Below are 16115 nucleotides of genomic sequence, written 5' to 3' on the forward strand. Positions count from 1 at the left end.
ACGCAATAACAATGCAAGACATCTTCACCCGGGTCGTGTTGGAACTGGACGCTGCCGAGTTTGAGGCCAAGCGCCGTGCCAACGTGGGTCCCAAGCGCTCCATCTCCAAGTCGCACCTGGGAGCTCCGACGGAGAACATCGAGTACTCGGAACGCGACATGCTCATGCCTACCGAGAATGTCGGCGCGGTGTCGCAGAACGTGGGCGAAGACGTGTACGAGTCCTCTGTGGAAATCCAGGCTCACATAAAAGCGGTGTACGACCTCAAGCCCGGCAAGCCGAGCCACAAGGAGATCCTTCTGGCCATGATTCAGAAGCGCCGCAACTACACGTGGCAGACGCTGGGCATACCCATCCTCTGCTGGATCCTGCCGGCTGTGCTCATGTTCGCAGAGTGCCAGTCGGAAAAGCGCTTCACCAACAGGTGAGGGCTTCACTTCCAATGAGGGTAGAATCGGAGGAGGTTACGTTCATCCTAATGGCGCGGTATGTAAGCAACGGCGTCGATTCTGTCGTAATGGGCTTGCAAAGCCACGCACAGTTGATTCTACACGTCGTTTAAGTAAGCCTTCTGAGGTCGACGCGCAGGCAGTAATAATCACCAGCTCAATAGGGGTGATCATGTCAAGCGTATTTGGCACTTAGCGTCGTGTTTCAAAGCCGCCGAGGTAAAAAAACGTGGCTTAGAGAAGGGACATGTTTTTTACTACCGCTTGGAAGTACTTTTAGAGGTAATTGAACATGGCGGCACTATGGCAATGAACCATTTCGAGCGTCCATTTCAAACACAGAGGTTTTATGAGCTAAAAACGTAGTTCAAAGCGGTGCAACAGTTCCCTATGTTGCGTTCAGCGGGGTTCATAGTTTCAGAAAATATGAGACTGTAGTTTTATGACTAGCGCTGTACTGTCTTTTGTTCTTACAAAAAGGGCTAATCATATCTAACTATCTTGGGAACTAATGTACTGGCTTTAAAAATAACACTACATTTGAAATCAGCGGGAAACGGGCAGGAATTAAGACTGACAAGTTTCTGAGAGTTTACGTAAGAGTTAAAAAAAAGCACGTCCACTCAAACTGGAGAGATACCGAGTGAAAATTATGGGATGGTCGATCTTTCTGTTCAGCTGCGAAAAACTAAAACAAGTGGCCGCACCACCAACCAAAGCTGCGCAGGTATCAAGTAAAAAATACGACATGGGCGAACTATCGGGGGAAGTTCGGAAAGGACAAATAAGTGACGGCATCGGCAGATAGATAGATCATTTGAGTTTTTGTTTACTCATCGTCGCTAAAGGCATCGGGCGATGCGTCGCTTTCTGAGTCGAACACGAACTGCAGCGCTTCGTCCAGCATGCTCTCCCCAGCTTCAGCTCCCCTCTCCGGCTCCGTGCTCACAGAGGCCAGGCGCCGGTTGAACTGTCAGAGAACTGTCAAAGCCTGTCGATATGCTGCCCCGCTTAGACGATGCCGAGGCGGTATCTCACGGGTCTTCTTTTCTTCCCGTCTACTGCCCCTTCCTTCTCCTCCGACAGTCAAAGTCAAGCCACACAGGTTCTCTCTCTTGTTCGAAATCGACACATCGGCGGTGTTCACGGCCGCGGGCCGTGTTTGTGTAGGAAGCACCTCGAGATTTTGAATGCATCGAAGCTATCGCCACTTTAAGGGGTGGGCAATCTGTGGGGCCTTTCAGTAAACTTAATATTTCACCCCTAAAGGCGATGTTTCGGGGGAGGGCGTTCCCTGGAACATTACGGGTATTCCCCCCCTTTTAAGGGGGGGGGGGGGTCTTGGAAACTTTTTTCTGCTTTCCAAGCAATCTTGACAAAACTTCATGGGCCTGTTCAGTTTTTTAGCCGATTTCAAATATCTAATTAGTTTTCATATGAGATAACTAGTCTCCGAGTTAATTAAAATACTCCTTGATTGTTCTTGAAAACAATAGAAAAAAACTATTCAACAAAAGATTACCAGCAAGACGTGAATAGATACCAGACGTTGTGTAGAAGAAAATATGGGAAGAAGGTTTTTTTGTTTTGCAACCAGGTACACGTTTACATCAATTCGAACTTCAAAGTTTGAACTACTACTGCCAACCAATTAGAAATAATGCTAATTAAACAACTACTGAAACTCAAAATGCAAAATATGCTTCCCATATCGCATGGTTTAAACAAGCAACTTTACAGTGGCAAAAAAATCATCTTCCTAGCTGTACTACATGCTGGGATGTACCTCTCGAGACTTTTGTATCACTGCCATACCACGCGTGGCGAAAAAGTGGAAAATTATGTGAAAGTAATGATTTCTTTGTTCAAATTGGGCCTCTATGGCTTTTATAAGTACCTGGTACTGTTCCACGTACGCAATTTTCGGAGGAAAAACTGTGCAAATCAACAGAAAAGTAATACCTAAAAAATGCTTTTTTTGGGCAATTTTTTTTATCCCAAAGACCCAGGTGCTTCCTTAATGAAACTCATTGGCCTAATTGCTTAAGCAAATGCTGCGACCGGAGGATGCGTGTAAAGGGGTAAGCGAAGGCTTCAGCGAAAGGCTATGAAGCCGCTCTGTAGTGCCGCCATAGAAGGTATTTCTTCGTGCCATCCAGAACAACGCACCACAGCTTCCTTCTGTCCGCACAGGCTCGCCGTCCCATTCGGGGGTGACAGACTGAGGTACGAACTCAACGATCTTCACCCGGAGTCTAAAGTGTTCGTGGAGGCCGACAAGGAATCCGACATGCTCAAGGCGAACTACCGCCGCATCCTGGGTAGCCAAACAGAGGTTAGGCCTGTTAACCACTCCGGTGAATGAAGCCCATTTTGGGAGTTACGGTTGTTGTTTCGATTAACTCCTGCGCACGTAACGATAAGGAACACCGGTGTATGAAAATAGCCCGTTGTTTCTTGTCTAAGATGACAGAAGCTATGAAAGACAGCGATCAAGGGGAGTGGAATCACCAGGACTTTCAGGCGCATGCGGGCTAATAGGAACGGCGCAACTAAAGGCCTATTTTTAACATGAAATTGTTTTATTCCCTGATACGCCAAGATTTTATTGACGTCATATCCATCGCGGAAATGACGCCAGTACAACGAAGTAAGCGGCCTGTAAAGGGTGCACCCCTGCACACACCCGCCGCGGTGGCTCAGTGGCTAAGGCGTTGCGCTGCTGAGCACGAGGTCGCGGGTTCGATTCCCGGCCGCGGCGGCCGCTTTTCTGATGGAGGCGAAAAGCAAAAACGCCCGTGTGTACGAGATTTCGGCGCACGTTAAAGATCCCAAGGTGGTCAAAATTAATCCGGAGCCCTCCACTACGGCGCGCCTCATCGCCTGCGTTGCGTCGGCGCGTTAAACCCCCACAATCAATCATCAAAATCAAAACCCCTGCACACAGTGGCTTCATGCGGGGAACCAGCCTTTAGTACTAAAGAGTACTAACTGTACGGACTGAAACAGGGATGCCCTTTGGGCTCAATACTGTTCATGCTTTACATGGCAGGGTTAGAAAAGAAACTGGAAGAAAGTAAAGTAGGGTTCAGCCTAACCCATATGCTGCAATGCGAAGTGGTACAACAGCGTATTTTCCGGGAATGTTATACGCAGACGACATTGTTCTTTTAGCTGATAACCGGACCGATATGCAACGGATAATAAATATTAGCGGCCAGGAAGCCACCGACCTCGGGTTAAATTTTAGTGCAGAAAAATCGGGAATAATGGTTTTCAATGGCGCTACCACTGACGCAGTGTCTATCCAGCGAGGCGAACTACACAGAGTGAAGGAATATAAATATTTGGGCGTGTCGATAAACGAAGGGGATAACTACTTAAGAACTCACGAGGAGCAACTGAGTGGTAAGGGAAAGCGAAACGCAGCGTAAATGAAGCCCGTTTGGCCTTAGGCGCGCATGGAAATGCACCGAACGATGCAGTACAGGGAGATATGGGCTGGACGTCGTTTGAAGTTCGAGAAGCACAGAGTAAAATATGTTTTGAGATGAGGTTGAGAGCAATGGATCAACGAAGGTGGGCAGCTAAGGTTTTTAAGTACCTATACTTTAAAAGCGTGGACACGCAGTGGTTAAGAAAGACTAGAAGGCTAACGATGAAATATGGGAAAAACAGTGGAGAATCCAAAACAGCCAATGCAACCAAAAAAGAGACAAAGCAGATTGAAAGAAATAAATGGAGAGAAAAAATGGCATCTAAAACGTCGTTAGAGATGTACGGGGCTGAGAAATTGAACATCAGAAAGAAAAATTTCTAAGGTATTTCCCAGGGCAGTGCTTTGCTTTTTGAGGCTAGAGCAGGTTGCTTACGAACTAAGAGCTTTGTGGGGAAATATTCACAAAATTATGGGGTATGCGTGGTCTGCGGAAAAGAAACAAACTATGCGGCACATAGTGTTAGAATGTCAGGGTATCCATCCAAACTACACAAGGGAAATATTCAGCTTTCAGAAGCCCTAGGATTTAAGGGTAGCGCAGCGGAAGTTAACTTGAATTCTATCGAGGCGACGGAAAGAAGATTAGAATGGTGGTGGACAAAAAGCAGAGAGGGGAATATTGTCTGGGACAGTTACCGCAAGAAACAGAAAAAAAGTATTTTGTACGAAATACGCTTTTTGTGCCTGCCCTGAGCAGCGCTACTATTAAACCAAGAGTATAAAACATTGAAATGTTAGTCCTTTTTCGTAAGATGACATGTCAACACCCCGATACAAAGGGAAACCAATAGCAATCATCATCATCAGTAAGTTAAACTCAGGGGTGTTCGTTTTGGGGTTTTATATTTTAACACGAAAGTGTTTTATGCCAGGATACAACAATCTTTCACTGACGTCATATCCGTCGCGGTAATAAATCAATCATTTCGGACTGCTCGTACCTCCTCTAGAGCCGCTCCGTATGTTTTGGCCCGTAAATACCTATTGCTAGAGCACTTTCAAACTGCAAAGGAACTGTTCTAAGCTGCTGCGGGGAGGCACGTAAAAGGGGCTACAAAATGCGCCGTCTTATCAACAATACCTACCATAAGACACCCAGGGCAGTGATTTGACCAGTTTGTCCCTGCGCTTTCAGCCAGCTTTATTTTTTGTGCATTACAACCGCTCGGTCTGGGTACTTGCTTAGTGCAGCGGTGCCCCTAAATTAAGCTTTAAATATCGTAGCAGAGGATTACAAATTAATTTAGGCCACCTGGGCGTCTTAAAAGTCCACCAAAAGCGTACACACGGGTGTATTCGTGTTTTTCCTCCATCAAACGTGTTGTCGAATCATGTTTCTGCATAATCGGGCTCGTTTTCCTTGAGGCAGGTTAGTGTAGTACACCGGGAACCTTTTCATTGCAACTGTTTCTTTGCTAACACAGCACCAGATGCAAGCCGCGCAACCCTGGCTGTCTTCTCTACGCTGCGTGCTTTGTTGTAGCAATTATTTAACTGATCGTAACAGATCTTAACTGATTGAACTGCTCCATTTAGTGAAGCAAAAAAGGAATACCGCCGCCAAGAAGCTAGGAACGCCATAGAAATATAGTTTAACGTGGAATATGTACGAATGTGTGCATATATCAAGCAGTCCGGTGCCCTCACCTTCTGTGCTCGTGCTAATACCTCCTAGAGAAAAAAAGCTGCCTCGTTAACCAACCTTCCAAAAACAGTACATATCAACCCCACAGATCAGGTGCCTTCACCTTGGGTGCAAGCATCGGTTCCTTTGACATACAACAAGTTTCCCTCTTATCACCAACACTGCCAAAAACCCCGCAGGTCGAGGACGTAGCGAGCGTGGAGAAGCTCATGCTGGACTTCAAGGCCTCTCGCGGCGCCTTTGAATTGTACAAGGTGGGCGCGCAATTCCACGCCGGTGTCAACAACAGCCTCCCGGGGAGGGCCGTCGCCTGGTACAACGGGGACACATACCACACGCAAGCCGCCTCGCTCGAGGCCCTGAGCAGCGCGCTGATCCAGAAGGCCTCCGGCGACACCAAAGCCCGCATGGAGACCGTGCTGCGCCCTCTCAAGATCCGCAACGGCAGCACCGTGTCCTCGCGCAACATCGCCAACCTGAAATACGCCGAGGAGTTGGCCTCGCTGCTCTCGTCGCGAGTGCTCCGCATGGTGCTGCTGCCGGCGACGACGTCCGTGGTCGCCGCCAGCTTCGTGCTCTTCCCCATCGACGACCGCGTGAGCAACTCGAAGAACATGCAGCTCATATCGGGCGTACACCCCATCATCTACTGGGGCGCCAACTACGTCTGGGACATGCTGCTCTCGCTCGTCTCGCTCATCACTCTCTTCTTCCCCGTGCTGCTCTGCCACTCCGAGTTGATTAGCATAGGTGCGTACTGCGCAGGGAAAGCGCCCGTCCTGTGTTAAGTGGAAGCTGGGAATTACATAATATATTGATAACTTCACGGTGAACTGAGCCATTATGACAAGTAGATGAAACGGCGCTTTGTTGGAGCCGTCTTTGTAATGTCAGTTTTTACGGGGATACTTTCGATAAAATAAGAGTAACAGCCGTTCCTTCTCGCCATACTCCCTCCCTACATGCCCATGTATTGAGAGCACGCGGGAATTTTAAAAAAGTTTTCAACTTCACTGGGAACTCATTACAACAAGTTTAGATGACGCTCAGTAAAACTTGATGTCGGGCTAGTTGGTGTAACATGCTCTTGAAGGTAAGGTGCGCTTGTTATAAAATCAGAGACCGACGCAGGAAAAAAAACGTACTTTCACCATCTTCTCGCTAAAGTGTACGTTTTTTTCCTGTGTCCATCTCTGTTACCATAACAAGCGCCACTTACCTTCAAGAGCATGATTGAAACTCGGCCTAATGATAGTCGTCATAGCGACCGATTTCAGTGTGATTTTTTGATACCTACATTAGATGAGAGCCACAGGGCATGCGCGGGTAACAGGAGACGAAAATGTGTTTGCGTCGACGCGACCCGTTAGACGGACGGACATTGAACACCGCCAATGGGTAGCTATATACAGCTTCGGTGTGAGTTTTCAGTGGACGTTGATGGCATTCCGGTGGTCTCAAGCGATGCGAGGCCCCCGCTATACGATGGCGCTCACAACTTAGTCTTAGATATGCGGAGTGCAAATGCTTCACAAGATAACGGTTTGGTTTGGACGGCTACAAGAAAATTCAGGCTGCTACAACCAACGGTTCTGTTGCTGAATGAACACATTCGCTTATAGACAATAAGAACTGTGCTACCTTCACGGAATTCCCGAAATCCTATAGGTGGTATTCAATGATAAAGTTTAGCGGGCGATTTGTCCACCTGGCAACACTGAAAACCGCCATGTCGGTGGCCACCGTGCCAGCGCATGCGCTTTTCGGCCGCATCTCGAAGAAAAAAAAAAACACCAACGTACATCGTCTGCTACGTTTCAGCCCGATTATCGGTAGTGGCGTCAACAGATGTAATTAAACTCACTCACATTAAGTAGCGGCGCTCTACCTATCCTCGAGCACTTCGAATCCACGGAGGATGAAACCGCGGTTGGGAACGGCGCGTTTATGCGCGCTGTTTGTATCCTCGGTTTCATCCTCCGTGGATTCGTAAGTCCGACGCGCAGTTGGCTGCCACCCCGGATTTTGATGCAAGTGCACTAGCACCGCATCCACTACTTTATGTCTGGTAAGTGCCCTCTAATACGTGGTTGAGTACAAAAATCGAATAATTTCTCTGGAGAAATGGTTCACGCGTACACCGATTTAGCGCTGGCTTTCTCGTGCGCTAAATGTTTCACACTCAGTAAAACAACTCACGTCTGATGTTAGAGCGCGGCGGCTGGCAATCACCTGATCTGCGGCGGTTACTTCATACACGTCTGGCGATAGGTAGATCGTACTGTGCTGCACTCAACAGCACTTGGCGTCGAGGTATTACTTTGCCTTCAGTGGGCAACAGTTTGGAAACGATGCAGTTCTTGCCGTCAAAGGGACCAATGCGCTCACGTTCAAACCTAAATTGTGCCACGACCAACTCGCACTCGCTCGTAGGTGTGCGCGGAGGCTGGGGTTGAACTGCAGATAAGGTTGTCACACTCATGAGCGGAATCATGACTTTTCACGTAACCAACGTTATCGCGGAACAACTGACTATCGAATCACTAGCACACGCCTTTCACGGAAACACGAGGTCACGTCGCGGCCCACGGCCTGCCTGGCCGCCAGGAAGGCATGGCCGCCATGAAGGCAGTTCACCCATGAAGAGGGGTTAACTGATCTGGAAGCCTTGCGCACAACGTCGCCTTGGCAACAGACGCTTGGCCACAGATATGGCATCGCACTCGCATAGTTGCCTGCATGCATTCCACGCCATTGAATACCGGTTATAGTTTTAGAGCGGTCACTCCTAGTTGTCTACCTTTGGGTGGCGTTTGAGTTTCTTCGTCTTTGCAAAGCCAGAAAGGAGAAACGCTGGGGAATGTGATAGTGTTCACCAAAATATTTGGCGCAAACATGTTTTCAGCCCGCGAGCTGTCCCCACTACAGCATCGAGCGCCGTTTACAAGGCAAAGCAAATTGGCAAGGTGGGGTAACAGTACAAAATGAAAAAGCACCTAGCAACATCGCACCACACACCATGACAGGGAATGATAAACCGTACCTACTCGCGTCGTCGCCTCCGTCGCCTACAATACCGGCAAAGCCGGTGGACAATTAGACAATGGTTATGTTCATCTTAAGCGCACAAGAAACACGAACCCACGAGACAAAGACAAACACTTGTCTTTGTCCTGGGTGTCCGTGTTTTTTGCGCACTTAAGATGAACGTTATGGAATACCACCCAGCCCGACGGCAAGCACTTCTAGGTAATGGTGATTTTTACTGCTTCTGCGCGGCAGCTTAATCCACAAACGCGATCTAAACTGCAAACACGCTGGAAGGATGAATCATGCAATCTATCACGCACGACTATACAAACTAGTAGTTTGGTTAATTCATCTTGGCGGAAATAATGTCGCCTGAAGTGCGAAGGTCATAGCGTAGAGAAATTCGAAGTTTCAGCCACATAACACATTCTCTCAGCAATTTATCGTAATTATTTTGCCTTAAACTTCCTAGCGCTGCTTTTGCAACTATTAAAATATTATTTTTAACTGTACCCGTGCTGTGCGAGATGGCGTGTGTATTGTTTTAAATGCAGAGCATTTGTATAACTCACGATGTCACCCGTCCGTTGGCGTCCGCAGCAGCCAGCCTCCCCCTACACTATAAAGAGAAATAAGTTACCGGCGCCTGGTTTCGATCCCACGACCCTGCGGGCGGAACGCGAGGTACATGGTGCTCTTTCCACTGCGCCACAAAACCGACACAGAATCAAAGGCTACGAACGCGCCTTATATCCTTGACTCATTCAAACTACGTCGTCAGCGGCGTGCGTTGGCGACTCAGCGGCGTGCTAGCGGCGTGATAGCTGCGTGGTGTACACGTGATAGCAACAACCGCCCAAACACTAAACGTTAACGCAATACACCCACCCCCTATGCGACGCATTTAGTCAAGTCCCCCTCGCGGGGAGATGGGCCCATTTTTTTAGATATCGCGATTGTCCCTCCACATCCTGTGACTTTGTTTTTGTATTTTTATGCCCTTCCTTGAAATCAGTTTTCTTGCAATAACTTGTTTTCATTGTATGACTAAAATCTTGATACATTCTTGTGTGCCTTATTTCAATGCATCTAGGTAAACTTTGAACAGAAGCCACTGTGGTTGGTTCGGATACGTTCCTCTCACATATTCTCTGTTGGAGCGATGCGTTTTTTAACTGCGCCATTTTACCACATGTCATAAAAGTTGATATTGTTACGACAGAAAAATGAAAGAAAACCAAAAAAAGGCGGCATAATGCGGCTGGCGTAATGTACTGCAGAAAACTATAGAGACAAGTTTTTATCGACCAGATTTAGGGGAAATCCCCAAAATGGAGTAAGTTTCTGGGAAGGAAATTTTTTCATCCATTTTAACGCAGCCATACGGCTACAAAGGAAAGCTATACAGCTTTCTCAGAAACTTCCTTCGCAGAGACTAGTTTTGTAAAGAAAGTCTAAGCTTATTGTAAAGGGGGTTGTGAAGCCGCTGATGAATATCTGAATTGCGGCGTGGACAATGTCCTATGGCCTACATGTGTCGGGCTCAGGCTGCTTTCAACACTGGACACGTCCCTAGGAAGTGTTCCCATGTCGCCTCCGCAACTGGGGCAGGGCGGTAGGGGCAGGTCTAAGGGGTGACTGCATGGCTAGAAATCCATGTCGCTCGGACAGCAGACACAAGTGCAACGCCCAGGCCACGGAGCAATTCTTGCTCCGTGGCCCAGGCGGATTCTCCGAATCGCTGCCTCCTCAGGGCAGGTTAAGCTGCCAGGGAGGTCAGACCTACGCAAACAGAGAAGGGCACGCGTCGAGCGCCGATGCGTTTACCATGAAGTCCATTTTTCCTGCCCCTTCTTTAGCGCTGTTTTCCTTTTAGATAACCAGGTTGCTACCTAAGAAAAAAATGCTAGCACTTTCTTTGTGGTGGTTTCGCCTCCCACAACTTCCTTGCCGACCCGGACTTTGGGCCACGTGGTTTTCGCATGCGATCTGTTCGCCGAGAACGAATACTCCGACAACGGAGTACCTAATTCTGAAATGCGTAGATACGGTAGCTCAAACCCATCGCGCACACCTCTTTTTCAGCCATCAGCGTTGTCGCAGTGTTCATGGGCTACATACACAGTATGCTGGCGATCGTGTACTGGTTTTCCTTCGCCACGGACTCGCTGATCACCGGCTTTCTGATTGTCAATGCCCTCGCGGCCCTCTCTGGTAAGACGCTTATTCCGCACCATTGTTTCGGCATGGCACACCATCAGAGCATCCTTTCCACCAGCATCGTCATGAGCGCCACCATTTCTTGTTTACCATTACTGTGACGTCGTATTACTGGCATCCGTGCATTGCGAACCCATTTTTAACAGCACAGCTTTCTATGGTCGAGGCTTTCATGGGACGAAATGTGAAAACGCAGTCTCATAGGGGAGCAAGCGCCAAGCACACGTGCAGGAAGTTGCATATGAAGCAAGTGTTTTTTTCTGGAAAGCATGCAGATAGCCAAAACAGGTGTTTTTGTCCCGAGAAAATATGTAACCAAATAGAATGTTTTCCCCAGAAACACAACCTTATAACTGCTGTCAGTTCGGTTTAGAAACAACACCCTACTTAAAGCCCACTATTAATGTAGAAAGACACGATCCTCGCAGATTTCGAGAAAAAACTATGGGCATATACCTATACTTTAGCAAGGCATTTGATCGTGTCAATCATGCACGTGTTCTTAATAAATTGCCAAGCTACGGTTTTCTGGGTGTCTAATAATCTCATGCAGTCTTAGTCGTTGACGCATCTTCGGTGCGTAGCAGCACATAACCACAAATCGCAAACTGAGCCTATAAAAACTGGCGTGCCACAAGGCGGCATTCTCGGACTTATTCTATTTTTATTTTACATCAATGGTTTTACCCGCATACAGAACAATTTTAAGTTTATATATGTATGGCGATGATTGCACTCTGTTTCTGGTGATAACTTGGAGACTATAGTGCCTGTGTCATGTTTTTTATGTCACGCAATCCAATAGTGTCCCATAAAAACTAGCTAACGCTGAAGGAATTAAAAACAAAAGGTGTACTTTTCCGTCCTTTAGGCACGGCAGTAGTAGAACCTGAAAGCAGTCTTTTAGGCCGTACGAAATCACTATGGTCTAAATTGTGAAAACGCTTGGTGTCATTTTTACAGAACGTATGTCATGACACGACCATGCTGAGTGACTCTGCTTGAAAGCGCAAAAGCCACTGGTATCAAATACGTGTCATTTCTTGCCCACTGGCGTAAATCGACTTTTATACCAGGCGCCCTTTCACTCACATCTGAACTACTGTGCATTATTCTGGGCAAACACGGCCTTACAAAATGTACATAAGATAGCGATTCGTTCAGTTGAAAATGTTCCTTTTCTAGCGCACCCAAAACGACTCTTCCTGAAACACCGAATATTCAAGGATGAAAACATATGTCGATATTAACTCATCCGTAGCTACAGGAATGCGAAAGAAAGCAAACTGGGTACTTTTATGGGCCTAGCACATTTGCAGGGAAGTGTATAAGTATGCGCACACCGATATAAGCCACCTTGGAAAATCTCATCATCACGTACTCATTATGGGCAGCAGCTACTAAAGCATACACTTCCCAACCAGCTCAATTATTTTCACAAACAGGAAATTGACATTGTGGTTTTAAATGATGACCACATCCTGGATATGTTTATTTAGGTGTTGAATATGCCATTTTTGTCGATGTCTTTCAATCTGCATGGTTGCAGCTTTCTCCGTCCGCTTTTTTCCCCTCTGTAGTGACATTTGTGGAAATTAAGCTTCATTGTCGGTTAGACAAACGCTTGAACTGAAGCTTATGTAGGCAAAATTTTCCTGATCTATTAAATCTGGTGGCGACGTTTATACTTGTCAACATAGTTGAGCAAAAAGAAAACATTAAGCATATTTGAGACCAGGCACCAATACATGAGTGATATCTCCATTGTTCTTTTAATTAAAGGCATATGGCTGCTTGATTTTCGCGGTAGCATATAAGGAAATACGCCGCGAAAAAAACAAGAACCACTCGCGGCGCCTCTCGTGGCAGTGTTCCAATTTCAAAAATGTCCCAGTAGATGGCGCCAGAAGTAGAACACGACAAAAATTAATTGGCGAGGACGGGAATCCATCTTCTGTCTTTGTGAGTTCTATGAAGATGAGCCTTGCGACCAGGAAAGGCCAGGCAGGTTCGCTGTAACATCGGAATTCGGGACGTAAAGTCAGTGATTCTGGACTATTTTTATGACAACCAATGTGCTCAAGTCGTTTTTTGCACGAATGTCAATATCTCTTCCCGGATTCTCTGTCTCGCGATTACGTCTCTACATCAACAAGCTTTCTGATCATGTTTTCTCTACAATCGGTTTGTCTTTCGGGGCAGTTTGTTTTCCTGTATGTTATCCTCACGGCGGGCGCTGTTACCAGCGTGGCCCACACTATTCTTACACAACAACGGCTGATGAGTTCGATGGAATGGGGGAAAAAAAAGGTGCACTCTTTCCCTTCCCGAAGCCATATACTATAATGCCTTAAAGGTTCGCCGGCATTGAAGCCTGGCGAGGAAGAAAGCTGGACTCTGGTGCGAGTTATCTGGTTCGGGGTGTTGAAATAAATCGATGGTGGTGAAAACTTTTTATTGGGCTGGAACGGAGTTAGTTCGAAAGGCGAAAAAAAAAGGACGGAATGGACCAGAAAGCACGAAAGACATTCACGTGCTTTGCGTCTTTCGCGTTTTTAGTCACTCCTCCCGTTTTTTACCCCTGTTCGATTTATTGCAAGACGTAGAAGACATTGCGTTAAAAAATGGCTTGAAATATCTAGCTCCGCAACTTTCTTTATATGAAAGGATTAATATCAGCAGTAACTACAAGTTAACGTACGTCGCTAAAATGTAATATTGATCGATTTTGATACACGTAAATTTCATTTCTTGTCTACCTTAGTATTACTGAAATTTCTCACACTACTGTAAAAGCCCGGTAATTCGAAATCGGTTAATTCGAACATCCGGTTAATTCGAACTCACGCCCTGGTCCCTGCACAGCCCTGTATACTTAAATGAGAGTAAACTCCCAATAATTCGAACGCGTCTGTGTAAAGAACGGTTAATTAGAACTATGATCCCCTGGCTTCTATCGCTCGTCGCAGAAGTCGGCCCAGAGTGATTACAATGTGTTGCAAATCCAAACCGAACTAAAATTTACTAGAGATGCAAAACAACGAAGCAGAAAAACCGCCTGACGCGCGCGCTACGCTCCTGCAACAGTTTATTTCGCTTCTAGCCGCGCCGCCGGCTCCAGAGCTGCGGCGCATGCGATTATTATTTACGAAACATTATTTATTTACGAGATCACCTGCCACAAACGTGCACTAGCATTTAATTCGCGATAACGAGCCCAGAGGTGGCTTCGATGTGTTCTGCCCGCGCAGTGTGGTGCGATTTTCATTCATTTCAGCAACCGCGCGCTAATTCGAACTTCGCTTAATTCGTACAATTTTATGCTCACCTTCGAGTTCGAATTAACGACCGTTTACTGTACTAGGGCGTAGGCTCGTTCGTTATTCTTGTCGAACGATCAGGCTGGTAAAGGTTCACCACATTCAAATAAAAGTGTCTCATTCTAAGGCGGATATGCTCGGCGACCAGCCGCGTGTTGTGGCGTGCACGCGCGTCGCTCTCTCAGGGACGGTGACCAGCATGGGCTACCAGCTGCTGCTCATTGAGCGCGAGCAGAACTCGCCGAACCTGATCTCGGTGGAGCAGCCCTGGGACCCGTGGCTGTACGGCCTGTCGCTGCTTCCGCCCTTCTCGTACACTTGGGCGGTGACCAAGGTGACGCAGAAGGTGAACGAGGACCGCTACTGCCAGGGCTCGATGGCCACCGTGTACGACATCTGCGCCTACCTGCGCAACAGCCCCGACGAGGGCGCCGTGCTGCTGACCAACCTGCGCTACTGCTGCGCCACCTTCTTCGCCAGCGAAGGCAGGCAGGTCGTCCACCTCAGCCCCTTCTCTTTCCACAGGTGAGGCCCTTGCGCTTGGCGAACTCCCTCCACACACTAGCGACACGATTTGCACGTAATGCACGGGTTCCTAAATGGCGGTCAAGGATCCCCAGAGTTAAGCGGGGGCACTTCTGAGGTCCGTGAAGTCCTCCCTGAACGTGGCAATCACCTCCATGCAGAAAAGTGGCGCCTATGCATTGACTTGTACTTTTCTCCGTGTGACACACGTTTGAATGTATGTTTTTTTTTTTCAAAAATGCCAATTTAAGACAAAAAGCGAGACATGCAAAAGGCAGCTGCAAGTTGCTCGTAGCTGCAAGAGCAACTTGTTTGACGACATGACACGTGTCTGCATAAAAGACACAAAAATAATTCATTTGATGAGCATGGAGGCGACTTAAGCTGCAAGTGAAAACTGTTTGGTAATATGACCTAGATCAGCATATTTCATCCTGGGATTCCGGATACCTTTTCTAAGCCCTAAAACAGGACCTCGGCCACCTGATGGTATAGGTTCGTTGACGTAGTGAAAAGGCCACCATCTGCACAACTCGTGAGTTTTTTCACGTTACTATTTATTCCACTTCTAAACTGCCGAAGAGAGCCACCGTTTTGAGACCCCAACTGTTAGTACCAAGCCTCAGGCCTTCGCGTCACGGGCAATCTGCTAGCCTTACCATCAGTCCCATCTAGTGTATGCCCGATATCAAAGAGATTGCAATTCTATTGCAAACTTAAATGCAATAATTTAGATATCAATGAAACAGATGAAGCAGTGGTGACTCCTGAGCCAGTTTTTGTTGATGTATATATGACGTCACACAATCTTGTTTGTGCGATTTGCAGTAGCCATCCAAAGCCACTGACAAGAAACACGACTGGGAGATTGCTATACGCCTGTAGTTACGCGCTCGATCCAATCACTTGGTCATATCAAGGCTGGCGTGCAGTTAACACACTGACAATGATGATTGTGTTTCCTCTATTGCGTCACTACTGACTTAGTGCAGCGTCTTTATTTTTGTGTAAAAATAAGTCTCTCTTGGCTGCAATAATGCTGAGTGATTTACCGAAGGCTAGTTCTTCAAGCCGAACAAGGTTGTAGTTTGTCATCAGGTCCCTTTGAACTGTGCACTACTTTGCACGCAGGGACGGCGTGATGGTCGAGCTATTGGTGATGCTCGTAGAAGGCTTCGTCCTGCTGGTCCTACTAGGCCTGCTAGAGGAAGGCTTCCTGCGTTACGGAGGCCGCACCAGCGTTCCGGGCGCGACAACACCGCCGATTGAGTTCCGGCCCGGAGTGGCCGAAGAGAAGAAGGCCGTGGAGAAGATCCTCGCGGGCCACGACTTAAGCAAACCTGCACTCATCGTACTTGACTTGCGGAAGACCGTCGGCAACCGCAATGTGAGCGCGTTAGGCAAGGGCCTATGTCGTAGAGCTTGTA

The 16115-nt window shown here is 47.4% G+C and overlaps 1 protein-coding gene across 1 annotated transcript in view; it reads left to right on the forward strand.

Moving 5' to 3' along the window:
- Positions 1–16115, forward strand: part of LOC144180002 (ATP-binding cassette sub-family A member 2-like) — a 24512-nt gene continuing 8397 nt past the window's right edge. The window contains exons 1-6 of the mRNA XM_077708413.1: positions 1–424; positions 2643–2784; positions 5773–6343; positions 10709–10837; positions 14349–14688; positions 15820–16075. Coding sequence (XP_077564539.1) covers positions 12–424; positions 2643–2784; positions 5773–6343; positions 10709–10837; positions 14349–14688; positions 15820–16075 — 1851 coding nt within the window. The 5' untranslated portion in view covers positions 1–11. The remainder of the gene's footprint in view (positions 425–2642; positions 2785–5772; positions 6344–10708; positions 10838–14348; positions 14689–15819; positions 16076–16115) is intronic.

This window comes from Haemaphysalis longicornis, unplaced genomic scaffold (assembly GCF_048455015.1).
Source record: "Haemaphysalis longicornis isolate Haplotype H1 unplaced genomic scaffold, Haemaphysalis longicornis Haplotype H1 scaffold_4, whole genome shotgun sequence".
In the NCBI taxonomy this organism is placed as follows: Eukaryota; Metazoa; Arthropoda; class Arachnida; order Ixodida; family Ixodidae; genus Haemaphysalis; species Haemaphysalis longicornis.